A 20513-nucleotide genomic window follows, 5' to 3' on the forward strand; every position below is an offset into this window, starting at 1 on the left:
CACCTTGCTGGGGTCGTTTGACCCCAGTACTCTTTTCTGCCATGGCAGGGGGTTGGACTCGATGATCTGCTCAGGTCCCTTCTGACCCTAGAAAGTATGAAACTATTACTTCAAATTTATGGACCCCCCCCTGCCCCTTAGATTCTATACATGGAAAAACTTAGATTCCGTATGTGGAAAATTGTAATTAGTGGAAGGTCATCTTAAATGTATGCCCCCACATTGCTGTGGCAGGAAAAGCAGTGGCAGGAGGCAAGGGGCCAGACCCCTCCCCTTTCCCCCCCCATGCCTGTCCCCTTACTACTTGTGCCCTCCCCCACCCCTATCTTCTGCTGCAGATCTGCTACTCCAGGGCGGGCAGCAGCACCTGACCCCCCGACCAAAGAGAAAGAGGCAGCACCCAATTGAGCAGGGTTGGGTTGGGGCTGGGGGAGCCACAGGCAAAGGTAAGTGGGGGAGGACAGCTGCAAGTGGGGGGAGAGGCAAGCTGTACAGTGTTCCCCTTGCTTCCCCCCCACACTGTCCCCCATTCCCCTACACCACCCCAGAATTTCCCTCGTGCTCCCCTGAGAGACCCTCCTCTGCCAAACAAGTTACCTCAGCCTGGGGCAGGAAGCAGCATAGATCTGGCTTCTGCCTCAAGCTTGGAGCCTCCAGGTCTTCACCTTTGAGTCTTTACCTCTCCTGGAAGCAGAAGCTGGTACTGTTATGCAAGGTTAAAGGCTACAGCACCACTTTGCTTACCCACCAGGTCTGTCTGGGTTCAGAATAATGACCAGTAGCAGCGGGAGAAAATATTATTTGGGGAGGGGGGGGCTGACGGCTGTTGCAGAGCTGGTGCACGCCAGCAGCAGAGCAGCATGCAGCAAGGGCAGTGGGCACAGTGCTATGGCAGCAAAGCGCAAAGGTGGTGCCAAGCAGTGCCAGGCTCTGTAGGACAGCTGCATCATGGTGATGCTGCTGTCACCAGCCACCACACAATTAGTTCAGAGGTTCAGATGTAGGGTCAGAAGGGACCTGAACAGAACATCAAGTCCGACCCCCTGCCCTGGGCAGGAATGAATATTGGGATCATATGACCCCTGGCAAGTTTAAGTTCATATGACCCCAGCTAGGTAATTATCAAGCCTCCTTTTAAAGACCCCTAAGGTAGGAGCCAGCACCAGTTCCCTTGGAAACTGGTTCCAGTTCCTGGCCACCCTGACTGTGAAGTAGTGCCTCCTAATGTCTAGCCTGAACTTACTCTCAATCAACTTGTGGCCGTTATTCCGTGTTACTCCTGGTAGTGCTCGGGGGAACAGGGTCTCTCCAATTCCCTGCTGGTCCCCCTTGGTAAGTTTATAGACGGCCACCATGCCCCCTCTCACCCTTCTCTTGTGAAGACTGAACAGATTCAGGTCCCGCAGCCTCTCCTCGTAGGGTCTGCCCTGCTGTTCCCTGATCATGCAGGTGGCCCTCCTTTGGACCTCCTGAAGCGCAGTGCACAGAACTGGACACAATAGTTTGCAAGGGCTAAGTTCTGTCAGCCCCAGCTTTTCACCACTTACACGTTCCTCCCTTTGTGAAGTTATGACCAGTAGTGAACACACAGCCACCTTATACCAAGGAATTATTTAATCTTAACAGTAGAAATACAGAACAGTGAAGGAAAGGAAGAAAAAAAGGACTGCAAAACAGTAACAGGTATACAAACCTAGAATCCTAGGCTGACCTATCTTAACCACTTCTTGGGATGAAGACTTCATTTTGCATCCTTTAACTCAACCTCTGAGCCTTCAGAAGCTCTCTTTCAAATCTAAACAAAGGGTTTTTTTTACTTCCTAAGCTTGGGTCCTACCCACGACCCCATAAAAAGCTGACGTGGCAAGCTCTGTAAAGGGTTGGAGAGAGAATTTCCCAACAGCTCTTACAAGCAGCTCAAGTATTGGTGACTTGATGCCTATCTGAAACTATCATACCCCTTTCCTGCCTACAACCTACCAAACTGCCTCTTTAGAGTCATATGGTTAGACAAACCTACAGAAAAACACAGTATTTAAAAGTTGCCAAGCAGCACCGAACTGACAGTGCACTAAGGAATGAATGACCCAAGCTAGTCATTTGGTTAAAGCTGCTTTATTACTCCTAAAATAAGATGTAAAAGAATGAGTCTTGTTGCCAATTGCAAGGAAAGGGAACCTCTGCTTATTGTCACTAGTACTGGTGATGCCACCACAGATCTGGAGGGAAAAAAGTATTGTCGAGTGATATTTAAAGTAATGAGTCGACCCAATTTGACACTACACTTCCTGGGTTGCTCCACTAGAGTGAACCCTCACTGAAATTGCTCCTGGTGTCAGAGCAATTCCAGTTGTAAGGATCAAAGACGACACACACGTCACAGTCACATTTTTTAACTTAGGAAATCAATTAGATGGTGACATGGGCTCCTTCCGAAACTACGTAAGCCAACAGTCTCTGCTGATCACCTTTATGATACAGTGCAGTGACTGGAGAAGACTTACACACCCAAGAATCTTCACTAAATGCCATGTGGTATTAATGAGAGCCAGACTGTGACAAGTGAGTGCACCCCAGAGCCCAGCCCTCACCTCCAACTAAGGCAACAGGAGGTGGTGAGGTCCTGACTCTCTAGACCATCGAGACAGAAACAAGGAGCAGAGTTCTGAAGATGATGGAAAATGGGGAACCATGCCACTACATCTTAATGGAAACATACACCTATGGAACTGAGCAAGAGATGCTTAGCTATGTAGGCTTGGGGGTAGGCCCACCACTAAATCTTCCTTCCCCTTTCCATTGCTAGATTATTTGCATCGCTATTACGGCATGAGCACTGTCAGCTTGAAGCACTCCTCATTTTTATGCTGCAGGCCAGACAGATCAGTAGTGGCTGGAATCCCTCGAGCTAGACAACTCTCTGTGCCAGGAGTGTCGATCTCTGCTGCTACTCTCCCATTGGTCTCTAGATCTAGTGCCCTCAGGATGTTCTTCTTGTCTGCTGCCAGGGCTTTCCACCTTCCTGTTCTTCTCTCTTGCCCACTCCTCCTTCCTGCTTAGACTCCTGTGTTCTTCATGGCTCTTATCCCCTTCTCTGTCTGTGGCTCTTGCATGTCTCTGCTTGTGCTCAGGCTCCTCTTCACAGCGTGTCCTAGTGGTGTGTTTCTGTTCAGGCTCATTGCAGGCCTGCTGACAGGAGTTGTCATAATGGTTATAGGCAGGATCTTCCTTCTCTTTGTTAATCCAGACTTTGGGAAGTGGCTCTTTGGCAGGCAGGATCCTCTTTGGGGCTGGCAGGCCCTTTCTTTCTTTCTTCCGGTCTCTTTTGCGTTTCTCTTTATCTGAAATGAAAGCCATTCCTGTGAACAGCGAGCACTTCCCCACACCACCACCACCCATCACAGTTAACATACCTCTTCCTCCTCCTCCCACCACCAGAACCTTCTGGCCTCCTGCCCAAGGAAGCTCCTGCCCACTCATGCCACCCTGACTTCCAGCTAAGTTAGCTTTTCCCCTCCTGTCCTTTCAAGCACCCCAACACCATTCCTGCTCCAACCAGGCAGTTCTCGCTCCCTCTTCTGTGATCATACTGCCTACACCCCCTAATGCCTAGGCCACATCAGCACATTTTGACTTCACCAGCTATATCCAAGCAGGTAGCTAGAGGTGTTACTACACTGCATCCTTAACATATTAACTATTTTCAAAGGAAATATGAAGTTACATTCTATCAGAATGTGTTTAAACCAGAAGCAAAAAATCAAAAGGAGGGCTAGGTTTCAAGATGAATTATAAATTAGTATGCATATTGCAATCTATAAACCTCCCCAAGGTAACTGGCTGGCAGAGGGGGAAACTGAGATATCAAAACTACACTCATTTATTCAGCTTTTTATTGTCATATTCATGAAAAATGTACTTGTTCTTAATCCTAGTGTTGTGCCCACTACTACACTTCTCCTTCCTCTACTGTCCTTTGTTTAATATATCATAGGATACATACCTTGTTTAGGAAGGCAGAACACAGAAAACAAGACATTTTTTCAAGACTCAGGGCTAAGAGCCGACTACCCTCAACCAGCTCACTGGCTCTCCAGGCAAATGCCGCAGTGTTAAGCCTTTTCCTGCTGCAGCCATGTCAACAGGAGTAGAGAGAGGATTAACACTGGACTCTGCCCCTAGTCCTGTCATTCATATATATATAAATAAAAATAAAAACAAACCCATGTGTTTTGGCGAGGGATTCTATATATATATATTATATATAAAAAAATAAAAACAAACCCATGTGTTTTGGCGAGGGATTCATTTTATTTTTTAAAATTCATAACTGAGGTGTGAAGGAAGAAATTTAGCCTGGGGGGTCACTTCCCTAATATTGACATTTGATCACCATCTTTAAAAATGGTGGCCCATGATTAATGAAATTAATAAATGTTGATATATTGGTACTTATGAGGCCAATTTTGATTTCCTATAAGACTTTAAATAGGTATTGAAATAACCTACAAACTTCCTTTGTCTTTTAGAATCACAGAAAGTTAGGGCTGGAAGGGACCTCAGGAAGTCATTTAGTCCAATCCCCTGCTCAAAGCAGGACCAACCCCAACTAGATCATCCCAGGCAAAGCTTTGTCTAGCCAGGTTTTGAAAACCTTCAAGGATGGACCTTCCACCACCTCCCTGGGTAATCTGTTCCAGTGTTTTACTACCTTCCTAGTGAGAAAATTCTTCCTAATATCTAACCTAAACTTCCCTTGCTGCAACTTGAGACCGCTGCTCCCTCTTCTGTCATCTGCTGCCACTAAGAACAGTTTATTGCTCCACCCTCTTTCAAACCCCACTTCAGGTAGTTGAAGGCTGCTATTAAATCCTCCCCGTCTTCTCTTTTCTAGACTAAATAAGCCCAGTTCCTTCAGTCTTTCCTCATAAGTTGTCCCCCAGCCCCCTTGCCATTTTTGCTGCCCTCTGCTGGACACTCTCCAATTTGTCCTCATCCTTTCTATAATGGGGCCTGAGAAAAACAAGGCTGGGAGGGGACCTGGTAGCAGCTTACCGCTACACTAGAAAAGTACATCAAGGGCTCAGTGCGCAACTGTTCACCAAGGCACCTGAGGGGAAAACTAGGAGTAATGGCCATAAACTCCTGGAAGACCAATTCAGGTTCAAAATTAGGAAAAGCTTCACAGTCAGGGTGTCCAGACTGTGGAATAAGCTCCATCCAGAGGTGGTGCAATCACCTACCCTGGAAATCTTCAAGAGGAAACTAGACAGTCACCTTGCTGGGGTCACCTGTCCTCCAGTTATCTTTCTTGCTTGGTGCGGGGGGCTGGACCCAATGATCTTTCAAGGTCCCTTCCAGCCTTACAATCTATGAATCTATGAAAATTGACAGTATCGGCAATTGGCTATTTTGGCTGATATTGTCACTGATAATTGTCCCATTGCATGCACCTAGACACAGCACAGCATGTGGGGGAAGAGTAGAGTGGGAAGGCAAGGGGCAGGGTGGGACTGATTGAGGCCCCTGCAGTGAGGGAGAGTGGGGCTGGTGCTGGGACAGGGGCAGACACTACACAGGCAGGATAGGGCGTGGGACAGAGCGATGAGTGGTTCGTCTAGGTGGGGCACGGTGAGTGGGGAGCGGCTCCTGCCCCTACACGCACTCTGGGGCAGCCGTGGGGAGCATGTGCCCCCCAGATCCATGCGTAGGATGAGGGCAGGCTGGGCTTGGGGGCAGCATTGGGCTCTTCCTGGCAGGTGGTTGCGCCAGGGCTGCACTCAGGATAGGCAGCAGAGGCACTGAGAGGGAAGGTGCAGGAGGGCTACAGCTACCCCAAAAGTCACTACAGCCACACCCCCTATCTTGCCACAGTCCACCCCAAGTACAGCCCCAGTCCAAACTCCCTGCCAGGAACAGCCTGGCACCAGCACCGGCCCTGGCCCCAGCCTGCAGCCCACCCTTGCCCCATGCACAGATCCTGGGGGGACACTCCCCCATACCCTTCTGGGGTGTAATGCAACAGCAGGAGCCAGCCCCTGGATGCACCATAGCTCTGTCCAACACCCCACACTGCACCCTGCCCTGACTGTGCAGTGCCTGCCCTTCCCCCAGCATCACTGCCAACCCCACTCGTTCCCTCACCATAGAGGCCTTGCTCTGTCACCCCTTACCCCTTCACCTCTTCCCCCACAACAGACTTATGAGCCCTTCGTTGCTCTCCATGCTGCCGGGCCACATATCAGCAATCAGATCAGTATCACTGGATACGGCTCATTAAAAATCAGCCATCGATATTGGCTTGAAAAATCTCTATTGGTGCACCCTAGTGAAACTGCCTCTAAACAATTAAAATGGACATTCAGATGAGCCAATTAAAACTACTATTTTAGCATCATCTGAAAAAGATAGCGATACAGAAAAAGAATACCTAGATTAAAGGATATCCAGTACACACCATGTCACAGGCTTGACTTCAAATTTGAGTTGAAGCATTTTATTTTACTTAAATGACAGACAATTGGCTAGTAAGAATGACGGGGGGGGGAAGGGGGGGATGGGATGGGATGCCGCCACCTAACACCCTATGCTGCTGCGGTTCTGCCTCTTGCAGAGAGCAGGGTGAGGGAGCCAAAGCCAGTGCTGCTGGCTTTGGCTCCCCCACCCTGTCTGCTCCTTGGCACTGCTCCCCCATGCTTGGAGCTCTGATTGGCTGTTTTGCGTTCTTTAGAAATATGTACAGGTACTTTGTATAGTTGTAGGGTGGGTGTGGCGGGGTGTAGGTATGTGTGTGGGGTTTGTGGGATGATCTGTGGAGGTGTTGGGAGGTGAGTATGTGGGGTTTGTGGATAGATGTGGGGGGTGTGGGAAGGGTTGTGAAGAAGTATGTGTGTGTGGGGGCGTTTGTAGGGATTCATGAAGGTGTGGATGTGTATGTGGGGTTTGGGGTTGGGCCTGGGTATGGGAGTATGTGGGATTTGTGGGCGTGTGTAAGGTCTATGGCGGGGACTGTGAGGGGTGTAGAGCCCCCCCACCATATGGTACACAGCCCCCACTGCCGCCAGCTCAGAAGTAGCAGCAGCAGTAGGCTCTTGGAGTGCTCATGGCTGTAGTAGGCAGAGCCCTGGGCAGCACACACCTCTGCCTGAGTCCCAGGGCCTGCATGTGCTGGCACGGAGTTGGCATGGCTCACTGGTGCACACCTTTGGACCAGATCAGGCTGGTTCCACACCAGCACATGGGGCTCATAGCACTGCAAGTGGAAGCCACGCATCATCGGGCTAGGCAGGCTTGGTGCCTCCACGTGCTGCTTCCTGTTGTAATGCAGTGTGATGTAATGTAATGCTGTGCCCCATTTGGAGGCACAGAGCCAGCTGGCCCAGCCTGATGGTATGTGGACCGAGAGCTACACATCTTCAAGCTGGGTGGGCTCCATGTCACCACAAGCGGCTTCATGCTGAAAGCCTCACGTGAAGGCACTGAGCTGGCTGGCCAGCCTGGCCCAACGGCATGCAGCCCACACCCACCCACAAACCCCACATCCACCCACCCACCCCCTGCAGGTAGTAGCACCCTGCCCCGCTTACCCAGCTGTCCAGTCGTGCAGCTCTGTGCCTCTGCACCACGGAGATGGAGGCACAGAGCCTGCCACAGTTAAATTATGCAATTATTCATGGGCACGCCTTTTATGAACAAAATTGTATGGGTGTATAGTTGCATAATTCCCTAAGGTATATATATTACTATACATTACTGACTTGCACAATCCTTTCAATTCTTGGTGCAATTCTTTCCTGGATCACTTTCTCATCATCCAGATCACCCTTCTGCTATAAGTTCACTATATTTTTCTTACATCCAGCAGGCTTCCAAATAAAACAAGCACCTTATTTCTTGAAGGATGTCACAGAGTTGACATGACTGGAAAGAGTAAGTCCTCCTGGGAACATATGAGTGTCCAGGAAGTGTAAAGACTGTCCAGGATGCAGTCTAGGCAAGACAGCAGGCATTTCCTGGTGTAGCAGAAAGTTCCTGAACTGAGGCACCACACCAAATTCTCCTCTTACCTGGTTCTCACTAAATGCCAGCATGTGCTGAAAGTCAGGCTTTTACAGTTTGGGGCTGCCCCACCTCTAATTATGCTCAACTGAGAAAAGAGCGGGGGGGAAATAAACCTTTCAACTGCTGCTGCTCATGAAAACCCCTAGTATACACAAACTAAAGTGAAGTGACCAACCCACACTAAGGCACCAATTCAATGTGCCAAGTGACCAGAGATCACTCCTTTTTCACAAAACCACACTCCTTTTCACATTCCCTGTAAGCTCTGCCTCCTTAAGTTGCTGGCCCATAGATTTCAAGGCAAGAACAGACCATTATGACCACCTAGTCATAGGCCAGAAAACATAATTTGGTGGGGGTGAACCAGCTAAGCTACATCCTCTCTCTCTTATCAACATCTAGTCTTGACTTAAAAATCTCACAGGATGTTTAACATCCCTTGCTTGTAGCTAGACACATGACCCAATAAACTTCAAAGCAAGAAACCCTTCCCCCTACCCCCATGGTAACACCACACCTCTCAAGAGTAGGCCTGCAGCCTGCCAGCCAAGAAGCTATGTGCATAGGATGGTCTTCCTAGGAAAGGAAAGCATACAATGCAGCTATTGTAGCTTCCTGGGCACAGAAGTGTGAGGAAGATTCACAAATAGCACGATGAAAGTCACTGGACACCCTGCACAAGATGGCAAGGGGCAATTTAGACATTAAAACCAGGAGTGGATCCAGGATTTAAAAGAGGAGGGATACAACAGCAGCAACCTGTGCTGCAGGGGTGGCTGCATCTCTGCTCTCCCCCTCCCCCTCCCATCACCATGCAGACAGACTGCACCTTGAAGTTGCCAGGGACTCTAATTCCCTAAAGCAGGTGAAAATCCCAACCTCCTCCTCCACGCTCAGAGCATGTCGTCTGTCCATGCCCCCCGCCCGTTCCCTCCCTTCTCCAACTCACTGATGCTGCTTTCCCTCCTGTATGGGAAGCAGGGGAAGTTTCAGAGCTGTTCCTACCTGCTTCAGAAGGGCTGCACAGGGGCTAGGCTCAGTTAGGGCAGCAACAGGTGGGTTCCACGATCTGCCTGGTCCCCCCAGAAGCAGGCACAGGGTGGGGGAACCTCCCACTGCTGTTGTCCCAACTGAGCCCAGCTTACAGGCAGTTGGACTGGTGAGCAATAGAAGTTTCCCTACCTGCCATACACCAAGGAAATCAGCAGCAGCAGGGAGGGGAAAAGAGGGAACATGCCTCTGAGCCTGCAGAAGGGAAGGGAGATTCTCACATGCTTTGGGGACTTTAAAAAACGGTCCCAGAGGCTCCCACAGCATGGTGCAGTCGAGGGGGGGGGGAGTACAGCCACAATATTGATTAAGACTACAGTTCTTTTTTACAGCACATCACAGGAACATCCGCTTGTCTTTATTCTTTCAGCTTTTGAACTGAGAAGCACCTGCTAGCACTCCTTTTAAGATTAGGGATCCCATGGGAACATACATTACCTTTATGCTTTTTCACAGGCACCTCATCTTCTGAGGAGTCAGATGAAGTTGGTGGAGGAGTTTTAGCTCCACAGCCTCTTTCCCGGAGGGCTTTTGTGACATTGTCAATATCATCAGAATCCTTCGGAGGGCGATAGTTAGCCACATGGTCTACCCGAATTGTCCTTCCTTTTATCTAGATATAAAGGAACAGAGAAATTGTTAGCAAAGTGGAGAAAACCCCCCAACCTACACACCTTTGGCCATACTTTCCAATCTAGGCTCAAGACTCTTCTACTTTCACAGAGCAATGACCACACAGCTTTCTGGTGGATAGGCAGGAAGGCGCTCCTAAAACCAACTTAAACAGCCCAAGACTCCTGATCTGCAAAATGTTTACAAATGCTTTCATAGAAATCTGCCTTGCCCTCATATCTGAGGGGAGAGCCAGGTAAATCCTGACACTGTTGGTAGCCCCATCCAAATAGTGGCTGCAGAGAGATCCCCAAGCTTGCAACCCTTCCTTGCAATTGCCTCAGGTGACATCTGGGGGAAAAGGACAACTCTCTGCACAGAGGGTGAATTACTCACACGTACGAAAAGATAGCAGACTAGACCCTTGTAAACCAAAGCTTGAGCTCTCCACTCTGAGCGGGAAGGAGGTGGTGCAGATGCACTGCATTTAAGTAAAATTACATACTGCTGTAATTTGCCACTGAAGAAGCTATGCACCTCTCTACCTGCACATCCACAAAGATGGAGGGAAACTGAACTGGAGCTCTGGAAGCCATAACCTTAGATCAAACAACTGCCCAATAACAGCAGTCAATTTGAGCACAGGCAGAGTTTTATTTAAAGGCAGGTCCTCTTTTCTTTGACACACCAACCTTGATCCCATTAAAGTTGTCAACTGCAAGAATGGTGCTTCTCTGATCTTCATAGCAAACAAAACAGAAACCTTTTGATTTTCCAGTCTTCTTATCTCGCACCAAATTAATGTTCACAATTTCTCCATACCTAGAAAAAGAATTGAGAGTCATGGGTGTATAGCCTTAGAACCAAAGGGCACTTATACACATGCAGTGAGGGTACTCCGATGCACTGTAACTAGCAATTGATCGAGCCTGCTGGAGCGTGGTAATTACTGGGCTCCAGCATTACAGGCATCAGCGTCCCTGCTGCCATTTTTCAGCGCACAGACACTGACACACATGACACTCTGGGCACTTTAATTGGAGCCACTCTAATTAAAGCGTAAAGCGCCCCCCCCCCCAAGCATATGTATAAATGACAAAGATGAGAAAAATGACAATTCCATGGAAGACTTAATTAGGAAACCTCAGAGAAGGAAAAGAATCGATATTAAGGATTTATCCTGTATTGTTGGAGTAGTTGAAGTCCACCATGTCTTGCAGCACCAAGGTAGAATGCCAACCTGTTACGGGGGGACTACCGCCACTGTTGGCCCGCTGAGCAACCTTTGCAAAGCCAGCTCAAGGGAGCCCACCCCTGCCCCAGCCCTGGAACAATCTCCAGGCAAGGCTAGGGCCCCCAAGGGGACACTTGCCTGCCTGTACATGAATGCCAGGAGGTTGGGGAATAAACAGGAGGAACTTATCCTCCTGCTTAACATAAATAATTACAATATCATGGGGATAACGGAGACCTGGTAGGACTCCACCCATGGCTGGACCATGGGTATAGATAGTTATACCCTGTACAGGAGAGACAGAAGGGACAAAATGGGCAGGGGTGTAGCTGTCTATGTTAAGGAGAGCTACGCGTCCATGAAAACTGATATTGGCAACCAGGGTGGATGACTGGAGACCCTCTGGGTTAAAATCCGTGGGGAACACAGCACGGGAGACACAACAGGGGGAGTCTACTACAGACCTCCCACCCAAAGTCAAGAGCTTGACCAAGAGTTCACCAGGGAATTGGCTGAGGCCGCACACTCCCGGTCCATGGTTGTCATCGGAGACTTCAACTGCCTGGACATCTCATGGGAAGAGCGCTCGACCAAATCTGAGAGGTCACAAAGCTTCCTCTCTTCTGTGGATGACCTCTATCTGACAAGAAGTCTACGGGCCAATGAGACGTAAAGCGCTGCTCAGCCTGATACTGGCAACCGGGGGGCAACTTAATTAGCAACTTAATGATTGACAGGAAGCTGGGTGACAGCGACCAGGAGCTGATTACCTTCACCATCCACCGTAAAGCTGGCAAGTCAGTCAGCAATGCAGAAGTCCTCAACTTCAGGAAAGCTGACTTTGACAAGCTCAGGGCTTGTCAGTGAAGCCCTAAGAGACCATGACCCCAAGGGGAGGGGAGTTCAGGAAAAGTGGTTGCTCCTCAAGGGAGTGATCCTAGATGCAGAAACTAAGGCTATTCCGTCTTCAAGGAAAGGCAGCAAAAGGGCACAGTAGCCCCCTTGGCGCAGCAAGGAACTAGTAGACCTCCTGCATCTAAAAAGAAAGACCTACAAAGGATGGAGGACAGGATTCACCGCCAAGGAGGAATATTCCATGCTGGTCCGGCCCTGCAGGGAGCGAACCACGCAAGCCAAAGCTGCAATGGAACTCCAACTGGCTACTAGTATTAAGGATAATAACAAGTCCTTTTTAGATATGTGGGGAGCTGGAGGAAAAGCAGGGGCAACATTGGACCCCTGCTAAACCAGATGGAACAACTGACGACCGATGCCCAGGAAAAAGCCAAACTACTAAATGGGTACTTTGCATCGGTCTTCCACCAGTCCCACAGGACACCCCTGCCCACAATGGGACAAGGAGGCCCAGGTGAGGGAGATTCCCTACCCTCCATCAACGCTGACCTCGTGAAGGAACACCTTGAGAGGCTGGACACCTTCAAGTCAGCCGGCCCTCACAATCTACACCCCAGGGTACTCAAGGAGCTGGCTAGCATCATAGCTCAGGCCCTGGCACAGATCTTTGAGAACTCCTGGTGCTCTCGTAAAGTGCCTGATGATTGGAAGAGGGCCAATATCATGCCTATCTTCAAAAAAAAGGAGGAAAGTGGAACCGGCAAACTACAGGCCCATCAGCCTGACCTCTATCCTGCGGAAGGTCTTAGAAAAGATTATCAAAGAGGCCATTCTTAACGGACTAGCCGATGGCAACATCCCGAGGGATAGCCATTGCAGGTTTGTTGTGGGTAGGTCTTGCTTGACCAATCTTATTTCCTTTTATGACCAGGTGACCTATCACCTGGACAGGGGGGAGGAGATAGATGTCGTATATCTTGACTTTAAAAAAGGCTTCGATCTGGTATCCCATGATACCATGGGATAACTGGTATCCCATGATACCATGGGATAACTTAGCAAAACTGGCCAACTGTGGCCTCGGGTCCACCATGATCCGCTGGCTGGGGAATTGTCTCCGTGGTCGGACCCAGAGGGTGCTGGTTGACAGAAGTCAATCGTCACGGTGCCCTGTGACCAGTGTGATCCCTCAAGACTCTGTCTTTGGACCCGTACTGTTCAACATCTTCCTTAATGATGCGAACATTGGAGTCAGAAGAGGACTGGCCAAGTTCACTGATGACACCAAACTTCGGAGCAAGCATCTACACCCGAAGACAGGAGGGCGATCCAGGCTGACCTGGACAGGCTCAGCAAATGGGCGCACGAGAACCTGATGGTGTTTAACACCAAAAAATGCAAGGTTCTCCACCTTGGGAGGAAAAACCTGCAGCATCCTTATAGGCTCAGCAGTGCCATGCTGCTTGGCACTACAGATGAAAGGGCTATCTGGTGGCCACCTGTAAGTTTGTTAAGGGTGTCCACCAGGATCTGGGAGAACTTTTGTTCATCAGAGCACCCCAAGGGAAAACAAGGTCAAAAGGTTATAAATTCCTGCAAGACTGTTTCAGGATGGACATAAGGAAGAATTTCTTTACTGTCTGAGCCCCCAAGGTCTGGAATAGCCTGCCGTCAGAAGTGGTTCAAGCACTTTCTTTGAACGCCTTCAAGAGAAAATTGGATGTTTATCTTGCTGGGATCCTATGGCCACAGCTGACTTCCTGCCCCCAGGGCATGGGGCTGTACTCAATCATCTTCCGAGGTCCCTTCCTGCCCTAATGTCTATGCAGCCTATGAAATCTCAGGTTGTAAATCAGGGAGACAGAACTACAATCCTAATCAAGTTTCTGAGAAAGAAAATTGGAATTCCACTTACTGCGAGAACACACAGATAATGTCACCTTCTGTCAGCTCATAGGGGAGGCCTCCTGCAAAGGAAGAAGCATAGAGATGTTAGACAAGGGGTGACCAATCCATGGCATGAATGCCACAGTAGCATAAGACACAAGGTTCTTTGTGTAAATGTGATATCTTTTATTAGACCAACTCAAATAGTTGGAAAAATTCTTCTTAGCAAGCTTTTGGGCACAAACAACTTTTGTCAGGCTGCGGAAGCATCTGCAGAAGGTCTGTGCTTTTCCTGGATGGAGTGGTAAAGCAGCCAGAAGCCAGTACTTATGCAAGAAAGCCAGTCAGTTAAAATGTAAATTGAGGTGGTCAGTAGGTGAGACAAGGGGAGTGGGGGGAAGGAATGTAGCTGTAGTCAAAGGATAGGAGACTGGAGGGAATGAGAACAGCTGGTAAAAAGTGGTGGGTTTACCTGGGGAGTTAGATGTTAGGCAGGTTATAATGCGTCATAAATCCAGTATTTAGCCAATGAGTTTTTGTATGAAGTAGACTGATGAAGTGGAGTTCATAGGCTCATCTGTGAAAGGTATTTTGTAACTTCCCTTTGAGAATTAGAACTGAGAGATTGGAGAGAGAGTAGTTTTCTTGTGAGAAATGTGCCCCAGCAGGTAACTAGGCATTCTTGTCTTTGATAGATTTACGGTGTATGTTCATTCTGGTGCACAGTTGTTGTTTGGTTTCTCCTATGTATTTTCCATCAGTGCATTTGATGCACTGGATGAAATATATTACATTTCTGGAAGTGCAGGTGTAAGATCCAGGAATGTTAATGATTCTGTTGTGGGATGTAGTTATTGTGGGGTGGTGGAGAGGTGTTGGTCTGGATCCATTTGATGTGTTTTGGGTTGCAGCAAAAAGCCCAGTTTTTCTTTTCTTTTAAAATGCCTCAGTTTCTTTCCTGGCTGTCTCCTCCTTGCCATTTACCTGCCTCCCCACCACCAATATCACAGCTCTCTGCCTCAGTTTCCAGTCCCAGTCTACCTTAAGTAAACCCAAGCCTCAGTTCCTTAGCCACCTTCTCCGTAGTCCACGAGTTCTAGTAACTTTCACTCCCTACACTTTAATTCTCTCTCTCTCACCTGAACCTTCCCCCAAGTACCCCAAGCACACACATACACACTGTACCACCCAAGTTAGGAACTTACCTGTGTGTATCTGTAGGTGGGTTGACTGCGTGTGAACTGGTGAGTGTGTGTATATATATGTCATTGTGTGCATGATATACAAATTAGTGATCTGTGTCTAACTTTTGGGGTGTATAGTGTATGTGCTTGAATTGGTGATTGGTATGCATGTGCCCAGGCTGGTTTGGATGTGTATGTGCCTGACCTGGTAGTGTGTGTGTGTGCATAGGTACCAAATTGATTTGTGTGTTTATCTATGTGCAATTGTGTCACACCCTCCTGTCAGCGTAATACTGAGATCCTGAGAGTTGGCCTGACCCCACAAGACAACAGGGTCATAGGAAGCTTGCTTCTGGTGATGAGGATGGCAAGGTTTGGTGCTTGTTTAAAGGACAGGATAGGTGCTAATGGGAAGATCTCTTTGAGAATTAGGTCTTCTTCTAGTATGGGTTGTAACTGACGATTTTCTGTATAGGTTCGGAATTCATTCCCTCTTCCCCTCTGCCCCATTTATGTCACCTACTGACCAACTCAATTTACATTTTAACTCACTGGCTTTCTGAGATAAATACTGGCTGCTTTACCACTCCATCCAGGAAGAGCACAGACTATCTGCAGATGCTTCCTCAGCCTGATGAAGGGGTTTGTGCCCAAAACCTTGCTAAGAATTTTTCCAGCTATGTGAGTTGGTCTAATAAAATACATTGGATTTACCTTTACCCAAAGAACCTTGTCTGCCAACAACGTCATCCAGGAGCGGGGGGTCAACTCAGGATGACTGCCCCATACCCCAAGCTTTGGGGGGCCCTGCAATGAGTGCTACACAGGCCCTGCCACAGCCGTCATGCGGCTTAGCACCCCCCCGGCTCTGCCGCCACTGCCTCCAGCTGCTCGCCAGCCCCACCCCAGGGTGATATGCTTCGGGCTTCACACCGCTAGGAACAGCTCTGTCTGCCCATGTCCTTAGAATAACACAGCTACAACCTACACCCCAGAAACAGTAGCATGGGAACCTTGTGTATATAGCCCTGATCAGGGAGGGGAGGAGCAACACAGCAGCAGATAGCTGCTCTGCTTTCTGCTCCCTGTGCTAATTGGTTCAGAGGCGCACAATTTTTCACAGGCAACCACCTGCTTTGTCAAATGCTAGGAATGGGTTGACAGAAAAATTTTATACTGAAGGGAAAAGGACAGCGGGAGGGGATGCTGGTGAGAGAGGAAATATGGGGACTGGGGAGACAGACAAGCTAGTTAGGGTGCTGGGGACGTAGCTCCTTAAGGGGCTTGTATACCCAGAGCCTGGTGCACTGAGGTTGACTCTACTCTGCAGAAGCCAGGAGACTGCTCCCCTCCATAGGGCAGAGGCCGCAGGTGAGCAACGGTGCCAGGTAGAGCCCAAGGGGGATGGACACCGGGAGGGGACCGCAGGCACTGGGGACCTCGGGCAGTCCCCTCTTCCCGAAAAAGGCCTCAGCCGCCAGGCTGCCCCGGCCCCCAGCTCGCATCACGCACGTACGTACCGACGAAGACCCAGGCGCTGTCCCTGTATTCCGCATGCCACGACACCGCCTCGCGCACGCCCAGCGCCGCCTCCCGCTCGTTCAGCTCGTTGATCAGCTTCACCTTGGTCAGGGCGCTGCGGCAGGGTGAGCGGCTCAACGTCACGGCCCCGCATCGCGCCGCGCCCGCGCCCGCGCCCACCACGGAACCCCGCGGCGCTCGGCCCCGGCCCCGGCCCCGGCCCCTACCCCTACGCCGCCTAGCAACCACCCCCGCGCCACCGCGGCAGCCATTACTTCATGTCGATTCCTGCTGGTCACTGCATCTGCGCCGACGTGCGTGCACATGCGCACTGCACTGCTTACCCTTGGGCTCCCTCCCGCGGGGGCGGCCTCGCCTCCAGCTCTCGTGCAGGGCTGCTGGCCCTGCGAGAGGTTCCCGTAGCTCGGGCGCTGGCGGGGTTAGAGACGGCCGAGGCGGGGCCATTCTCATGCAAAATGCGCCGTGGCCGCCCCGCACACGTGCCTGTTGAGGCGCCTCAAAGCAGTTTGAGATGCTGCGAGAGGCACATTAGAAACAAAAAATGTTCCCTATACTGCATCTTTTCAGCACAGGCTCTAAATCTGATACCAGGAATCCAGGTATCAAAAAAAAAAAAAAAAAGGGAGTAGGCTCTAACATCCAGCCAGAGCGTCTCTATGGCTGCCCCCATCCCTTCAGCATGGTGGGGCAAATAGGAGCAGGGCAAGGCTGCAATATGACCCAGACCCCCATCCTCGGTAGGTAGTGATGTGGGGTGGGATGGGGAAGGTGTGGGGAGGCTGGTGGTGGTGAGGATAACTGTGGGCCTGTTCCCACAGGGCGCACAGCCATTGAGCGTTCAGGGCCTGGTGCTGGCAGAGCCCGCTGAGATGCAGTGCAGTCCTGGCCCCTTCAGACTCAGCACTGCTTGTGCTGCACGTACCTTCAGGCAGCATCAGGCCACTCTGTCTTTCACCTGGGGTCCCAGCACTGCATGCAGGGGCTGGGCCAGGTCCTGTCTCCATGGAACCAGCCCAGCCTGACAGTGCACAGGGTACTTGGAGGCAGGACCCGGCCCGGCCCAGCACATCACAGCACAACACAGCCCCTGCATGCAGTGCCAGGACCCCAGGTGACAGCCAGAGCAGCCTGGTGCTGCCCAAAGGTGCACAGCACTGGGCTGGGCCTAAGTGCCTGATGGCTGCTGCAGGTTGGGACTGTGCACCCTGCAGTAAGTGGGCAGGGAACTCATCCCTCCCAAGCAGCGCCTCCCACCCCCACAAAGTCTCCCCACAAACTCCTCACCCACATACCCCAAACCCCTGCACAAACCCCATATCCATCCACAACTCCCCCACATACACACCTCTTCCCCCATCTCCCTAACAAATCTCACACCCTGTGTACCCAGCCGGCCACAGAGAATGGGACAGAACCCACTGGCAGGAGCCATGGCTGCAGGGGCAACTACCACACTGCAGCCCTGCCTCATGCCCACACCAGTGATAAGACATGCGGCCCCAGGAGCTACTTAGGAGGTGTGATGGGTTGTGGGGGAAGGGGTGGAGGTGGCAGCACGGGTGTATATGAGAGAGAGATATAGGGGGTTAGGGGTGAGGGAGCACTCTGGGTAGGAGAGGCCACCAGAGCCAGGCTTAGCAACCCCCTGTTCTTCTAGAGCACCCTGTGCAGGGGGAGGCCAGCCTGGAAGGGAAGGACCTTGACCAGCCCAGTCCCCGAGCCCCAGTTGAGGGATTCCCAGGAATGGCATGAGGAGGCGCTGGGACTTGAGCACCAGCATGGGGAGCAGAACAGCAAGGGCTGGCACTGCTCAGAGCCACAAAGCAGTGGGTGGGACAACTGCATCTGGACCTGTGTCGTGGTGCTGGGATGGAGCTCTGGCCAGGAGGGAGCTAGTGGGGGCAAGCAGGAGATGCAGGTCAAGAGAGTGAGGGGACTGTGGGGGTGGGGGTGGGGGAAAGGGGACTGTGGATTGAGAGCAAGGGGCAAGGGCAGGGTCAGGGCACTGGCATATCAATGATGCTCAGTGCCCCACATCTTGGTGAATGCAGGCGGCAGAGGCAGCTCTGATTTTTCTATGTTAAAAAAAACCAAAAGCAAATGTCAGAGTGTATAGATATTTAGAATTTCTATTACAATGAAAGTGGCACTGGTAGGCTTCCAAATTGCTTTATAATTGAAAATATATCAATAAAACATTGCTCAACTAATCTCTCTATACATATTAGCATTTCATTTTAATTCTGAAGAACACAGAATTTGGGTATTTTAATGAGAGAATTTGGGGGGTTTTAATCAGAGAATTTGCCGTTTTTAAACTGGGAACAGGATTTCTGCAGGTAAGACAAATGGCAAGCCCCAGGAAGAGAAGCCTGCCCAGGTCCAGCATCAGGGACCCAGCTAGAGGGCAGATGAGGTGGCTGACCTGGCCATTTGGGGCCAGGAGCGCACACTTTGACAGTTCAAAGTGGGCCACTGCAAGGAGCACGTATGGGTGATAGCTGCCCAGATGGCAAAGCAGGGACACCAAAAGACATGATCACAGTTGGCCTGCAGGTAGCACTGCTCAGACAGCCCATTGGCAGCTGGCTCAGAAGTACAGGAGGCTCTGCTGCAGTGCCCATACCACAGACCAGGTGGCCATGCAGTCCCCCTCTTGGTCTGGCAGGCATGCAGCCAGAATGCTGTCACAGGTGGCAGCAGGTCTCAGTCCCCATTGCCAGTTAGAGCTGCTTCCTCAGTCCAAGTGGCACAAGGGGCTAGTGTCCCCAGATACCAACTGGCTGGGCCTCAGAAGCTCCCGTCTATTTGTATCATCCAGAGATCGTGGGTCTTAAGGCCCATCTAGTTAACTAATTGGCCCCACACAGTAGTGGGGGCTAAGTTTGAAAGATGCAACTGATTTTTATTTTTTTTGGTGGGACAACCAAGGAAGAAAAGGGTAGGAGTGATGTGGAGGTCATAGGTTCAAAATGTGAAAAGAAGTTCTCCAGAGGGGGACACCAAGCAGAGCCCCCCAGGCCACACCCACAAAGGCATCTAAGGAGCCAGTGGATGCTGCCCACTGGTACTCTCCTTGGAAACATGCACAAACAAGTGAAAGAAAAGCGGCCCTGCAATCTCCAGGCACCTCCCCAGCCACAGCCTCCTTCCTGGTCAAGTACAGGGCCCACTTGGCCAGGGCTAGGAGGAGGTTGCCTAGGAGGTCCCAGGACTTGGTGAGGCTACAAATGGGGTGACCAAAAACAAAAAGGTGAGGGTTGAAATTCAACCAGAACCTCAAGATGAAGAGGTGGAGGTAGAGGTAGAGGGGCTGCAGCCTGGCACCCTCAAAGGTCATGTGCACCAGGGTCTTCCTCTGTTCACAGAAGGGGCAGGAGACTGGGGTGCCTGTGAAGCTTGCTACATACACGCCTGTGGCAATGGCTCCATGGAGGAGCCGCCAGCTGAGGTCCTCAGTGGCTCATGGGATGAGGGTGGAGTACACATTCAGCCACTGGGCTGCCCCAGCTATGCCCTCGCTGAGCAGGTTCCACCACTTGGTGTGAGTGTGACATGATGGACAGTGTGGCACCCAAGAGTATAGAGGTGGCAGCAATGGATGGTGGAAAAGCAGATCAATCTGGTGTCCTCCAGCTCAAGTGGTGGAGTGGGGCAAACCGCTTGGGACCTGATCAACAAAGGCAAGGGTGTCAGGAGGTAGGGCAGATTTCACCTCCTGGACCAGATGGCAGGTTGTATGTGTTGTGGGTAGACCCATGCACTGGGCCAGCCCAGCAGGGTCCACCCACTCCCAACTACTGTAGTCCAGGAGGTCTCCAATATGGGTGACACCAACCAGGATCAACCTCCGTCACAACTAGGGCACATCTGTTGTCGGCACCTCCAGCTGAGCCCTTCCTCTGGAAGCCCCAATGAGCAGGTTGGCACCCTAGGCAACTGTTGTGGGGAACCTGGCGGCGGAGACCAGCCTCCAGGCCTGGAGGTCATAGTAGAAATCTGGCAGTCCTCGCAGGTCCTGCAGGGAGAAGCCCCACTCACTGAGGAGCTGCCAGTCATATCAGAGCCCCTGGAAGTGGCAGAGGAAA

At 50.8% G+C, this 20513-nt stretch overlaps 1 protein-coding gene across 1 annotated transcript; it reads right to left on the reverse strand.

Annotated features, from left to right (window-relative positions):
* Positions 1–1596: 1596 nt before the first annotated feature.
* Positions 1597–16813, reverse strand: RBMX2 (RNA binding motif protein X-linked 2). Its single transcript, XM_090060014.1, has 6 exons — positions 16680–16813; positions 16404–16519; positions 13728–13779; positions 10416–10545; positions 9550–9724; positions 1597–3341 (listed from the first exon to the last, which is right to left on the reverse strand). Exons 1-6 carry the CDS (start codon positions 16682–16684, stop codon positions 2884–2886), a joined length of 936 nt encoding a protein of 311 aa, XP_089916140.1. The 5' UTR covers positions 16685–16813; the 3' UTR covers positions 1597–2883.
* Positions 16814–20513: the final 3700 nt, after the last annotated feature.

The sequence above is a fragment of the Crocodylus siamensis genome, chromosome 8 (assembly GCF_052110815.1).
Source record: "Crocodylus siamensis isolate JL-2025a chromosome 8, ASM5211081v1, whole genome shotgun sequence".
Classification (NCBI taxonomy): domain Eukaryota; kingdom Metazoa; phylum Chordata; order Crocodylia; family Crocodylidae; genus Crocodylus; species Crocodylus siamensis.